This window comes from Vigna umbellata, chromosome 11 (assembly GCF_029865625.1).
Source record: "Vigna umbellata cultivar VRB3 chromosome 11, Vumbellata_1.0, whole genome shotgun sequence".
NCBI classification, from domain to species: Eukaryota; Viridiplantae; Streptophyta; class Magnoliopsida; order Fabales; family Fabaceae; genus Vigna; species Vigna umbellata.
The window spans coordinates 29,107,030-29,110,863 of NC_142175.1; the positions used below are offsets into that span (position 1 = coordinate 29,107,030).

Here is a 3,834-nt window from a genome sequence, read left to right on the forward strand (position 1 = left end):
TTGAATTTTGTAGAAAGAAAAGGATTTTGACTATAGAAGTTGATATTTGAGTTTGTTTCTCTAGCATAGTAGTTTTTAATACTTCATTTTAATGTTGTTGAGTTGGTTCTAACTATTGTCCGATTACTATTCGGTCTTGATTCCATCTTGAGCTTACTAACTCCATTATTCTTCATTATACTTTATGTCAAATGGGGAAATCCTTCAAAAGGCCCTTTATCACCAACTTTTAAGCTCATCCCATGTCAGCACATTACAATTGATTGTTGTGTACTTCTTAATTGGAGTTATTTCAACTATTTTTGTTAATCAAAGGTCTAGCCAGAGTTATTTTGAGTCTGATACATAAAATAAGATCGCTTGTAGTTAATAAATTCCTTAAATTATGGTTCTTAAAGTGTTTTTACTGATAAAAAACTTCTACCCTTGACAGAAAAAATATTGGCCGAGGATTGTTAATTTTGTTGACAGAAACTCTGCTCAAAGATGATTCCATTTACTGATACTGGTCACATGTTTACATTGAGAATCAATTTCAGAACTCATGCATAGTTCTAAAATAATATTTTGGACTGAAATGAATTGCAGATATGTTTCAATATGAATGGACACTGCTTTTAAGAACCACCACCTAGATTAACTACAAATAAGAAAGTTCATCTCAGTTCAAAATAAAAAAAACAAAACAAAATTTGTTTAGCCTTAAGGTTTCTGTTATCACAGGTTTAAATAGCAAACTCCTAATTAAATTTGATTTCCAAATATTACGGTGTCACCAAAATAGTCCCTCAAAGTCACCTGCTTTGTCTTTATGGAGAACTAGACTGGAGCCACAAAAGGACACACATGATAACGATTATATATTTTTGAAACACTAATTTGGTGATAAAGAATTTTTTGAAACACTGTAGTGCTATTGTGATCTTAGACAACAACATTTGGGGTTTGTATCATATTTTAATACAAAGATATTAAGATTGCAATTGGAAAATTAATGACTTATAAAAGGCAACAAATGTGAACACAAATTTCACTATAATGAGAAAGATGCATTGAGCATGCATCAATGCAAAATACAAGTGAACTGCGTGTCTTACCTATCTTACAATGATGAAATTCTTAAAACAGTTTTCGACGTTATCAAACTACAAGAAAAGGAACTATGGGAACACTCACCATCAGCCCTTCACATATACTACTTGTACTTAAAGTGATAATACTTCCAAACTAACGTGATAATACACACATAAAAACCATTAAAACTACGTTGTCATCTACGTTGTCTTGATGACGTTGTCTCCATATAGATGAAAGAATCTTTACTACTGTTATCAGAAGATTGATGGCTTCCGGTTCTTCTGATTCACAATGAGAAAATCTTCCGAGCCTACAAAATACATCACGTGCAGCACGGTATATCAATAGTATGTTAAAGTGAAAATCAGTTCAAATGAAGCATCTGCCTCGTTCGTCAAGAAAGTAATCTTCATTTTTCTAATGAATCTGTTTGATTTTCTCACCTCTACATGGAATACTGCATTGTTTGAAACCTTCCTCTGTGATGATTAGAACAAAGAAAATATGCTCTTCTTTTTCTTCTTCTTTTTCTCTTGGTTTGTTTCATGGACGGAAGATGGCATACCTACACCTTCCTTGATATCCACGTCTGATAATTCAGAATCAAACCCTTTTGATGAATGGTATTCATCTAAGTTAAGATATCTATTAAACACTGTTGAAATATTCATAATATTATCACCCTGCAAATTTCAGAAGAAAATAAACAGATGAATTCAATGTGTTCTAAATAAAGACATCAAATATAAAGTAATGGGACAGTACAGAAACAAAAGGAGATGCTCATTGTATCATTAGAAAAATTTGGAAAATATATCTTTACCTGTTCGGAGACGGCCTCTGCATCCGTATCACTACTTTCACGGTATACCTTTCTCAATGACTCCGATTGGGTGAAAGTATTGTAGAAGGTATTTATATTTTGTTCATTGTTAATATAATCGTCATGAACAAAAATAGAATTCAGGAATTCCTCTTGCTGAGTAGTTTCATATGAAATATGCTCAATGTTAGATTCATTTCTAAAATAGGCATCGTGATATGAGGAGTTTGGAAAAGACGTTTCGTCTTGCTGTAAGGTCGTTCCCATTCCAGAAAAAGTACTTCTCTGAAAATACACACAAGTATCAATTGTCAGCATTTTCACATGACAGAGTGCTAATATGTTCGTGAAGAATGTTTCAGCTTACCGAATCAATGCCTCCTGCTATTGACTGATTCTCATAGCCAGGAACCATGATTCTACTGCTCTCCCCTTCATCACCTCCAACTTCAGTTGTTCCCCCAGGTTTCTTCATCAAGCGACACAAAACGAAAGTCCTCTGCAAAATAGATCATAATCAGAAGTTATTCCATACAATTCAAAGAAATGAAAAGCCAAAACGAATCAAGAAATGCTAAAATGACGTGATCATTGGAACTTCTTATAAATGCTAAAACTTAAAATATCCACTGATATACGTCAAAGGCTATAGAACAATGAAGAAAAATCAAGAAAGACTATTTCCAGTCAGTGTTAAAATTCTCCAAAACGCATACCAACCTGGCTTTCGTGAAAGGTAACAGCATGGTATTCGTGAATAACCCAGTTGGACTTCTCAGCACGTGAAACGCGGCCTTTGTAGTAAACGAGAGTCTTTTTTGTGGCAATGAGAATGTTGGAGTCGGAGCTCCAAATCTCACGATCTTTTCCAGTGGGTTTCCAGAAGCCACACTTGGTTGTCCTGTTAATCCTTTTACTGTTTGAATACTTGAAACCAACAGGACTGAAGAAAAACCATTCTCGAAAATCGAATTGCACGTCTGATTCCCCGAATAACACTGTTTCAAACAAGAGAAAAAGTAAACATCAGTGAAGAAATCATAAGAGAAAGATAAAGAACAAGTGATGGTTGCATGAAGATGCATGAAGTGTTAGAGGTTTAGATTATTACTTGGTACGTCCCAAGGTTCCACTTCACAAAGGTCGATGTCGGGGATGACGTGGACTTGTGGATCATCACCCAGCAACCTGTGTCTGAGGTAATAGTCGACAAGTTCTTCTTCTGTGGGTCTGAAACCAAAACCTATAACATCCATTGTAGTTGTAACAAAGATAGGAAGATGAGAAGCAAAGGTGGTGAAGCAGCTATTAACAAAGCTCAGTGTTTGTTTTGTGTTGTGTTGTGCTGTGGCAATGAATTTATAATGCAAAAAAGTCATTGACTGACTTTACTCCTTAGCTGACAAGTTACAAAAAGGAAAAGCATAGGAACTTATGTTGTGCTGTTAAGTGATGTGACGAATATATAATATGTAACAAATGAAAACGGAACATTCTAGAGGTTATATATAATAATAATAATCAACAATATCCTAATAATCCCAAACAAAAATTATGTTTGGATATCATGACCAGGAAACATTTAAATTTTCACCTCACTGTAATACTTTACTTGCTTTAAGAACAATTTATTTTGCATTATGATTTTCCACATAAATAAATAAATATATATATATATATATATATATATATATATTATTTTTCGTTACATAATTTATATGGTAAATAATGAAGAAGTTAAGAACAAGAAACTTCTGCCCACATGTCACTTTCTAATAAATATATTTTTTAAACTAATATGAAAGTAGATTTATGCACGAAATTTCCATTAAACAATTTTAAAAGAAAAAAAATAGACGTTAAAATTAACTTATATTACAATTAAAATTGTAATATATAATTAAAATTGTAATATATAAACTAATGTTAACTCT

At 32.8% G+C, this 3,834-nt stretch overlaps 1 protein-coding gene across 2 annotated transcripts; it reads right to left on the reverse strand.

The window, feature by feature from the left end:
- Positions 1–991: 991 nt before the first annotated feature.
- On the reverse strand, positions 992–3,250 carry LOC148191446 (NAC domain-containing protein 91-like). Of its 2 annotated transcripts, XM_088102193.1 has the most exons (6): positions 3,012–3,249; positions 2,621–2,898; positions 2,268–2,399; positions 1,901–2,185; positions 1,521–1,760; positions 992–1,387 (listed from the first exon to the last, which is right to left on the reverse strand). In XM_088102193.1, the coding sequence occupies exons 1-5, from the start codon at positions 3,154–3,156 to the stop codon at positions 1,566–1,568; spliced, it is 1,035 nt and encodes a 344-aa protein (XP_087958319.1). In that variant the 5' UTR covers positions 3,157–3,249; the 3' UTR covers positions 992–1,387; positions 1,521–1,565. The 2 variants fall into 2 exon arrangements, with proteins under 2 accessions (XP_087958319.1, XP_087958320.1); XM_088102194.1 differs by having other exon boundaries at positions 992–1,760; positions 3,012–3,250.
- Between the last annotated feature and the right edge of the window lie 584 nt (positions 3,251–3,834).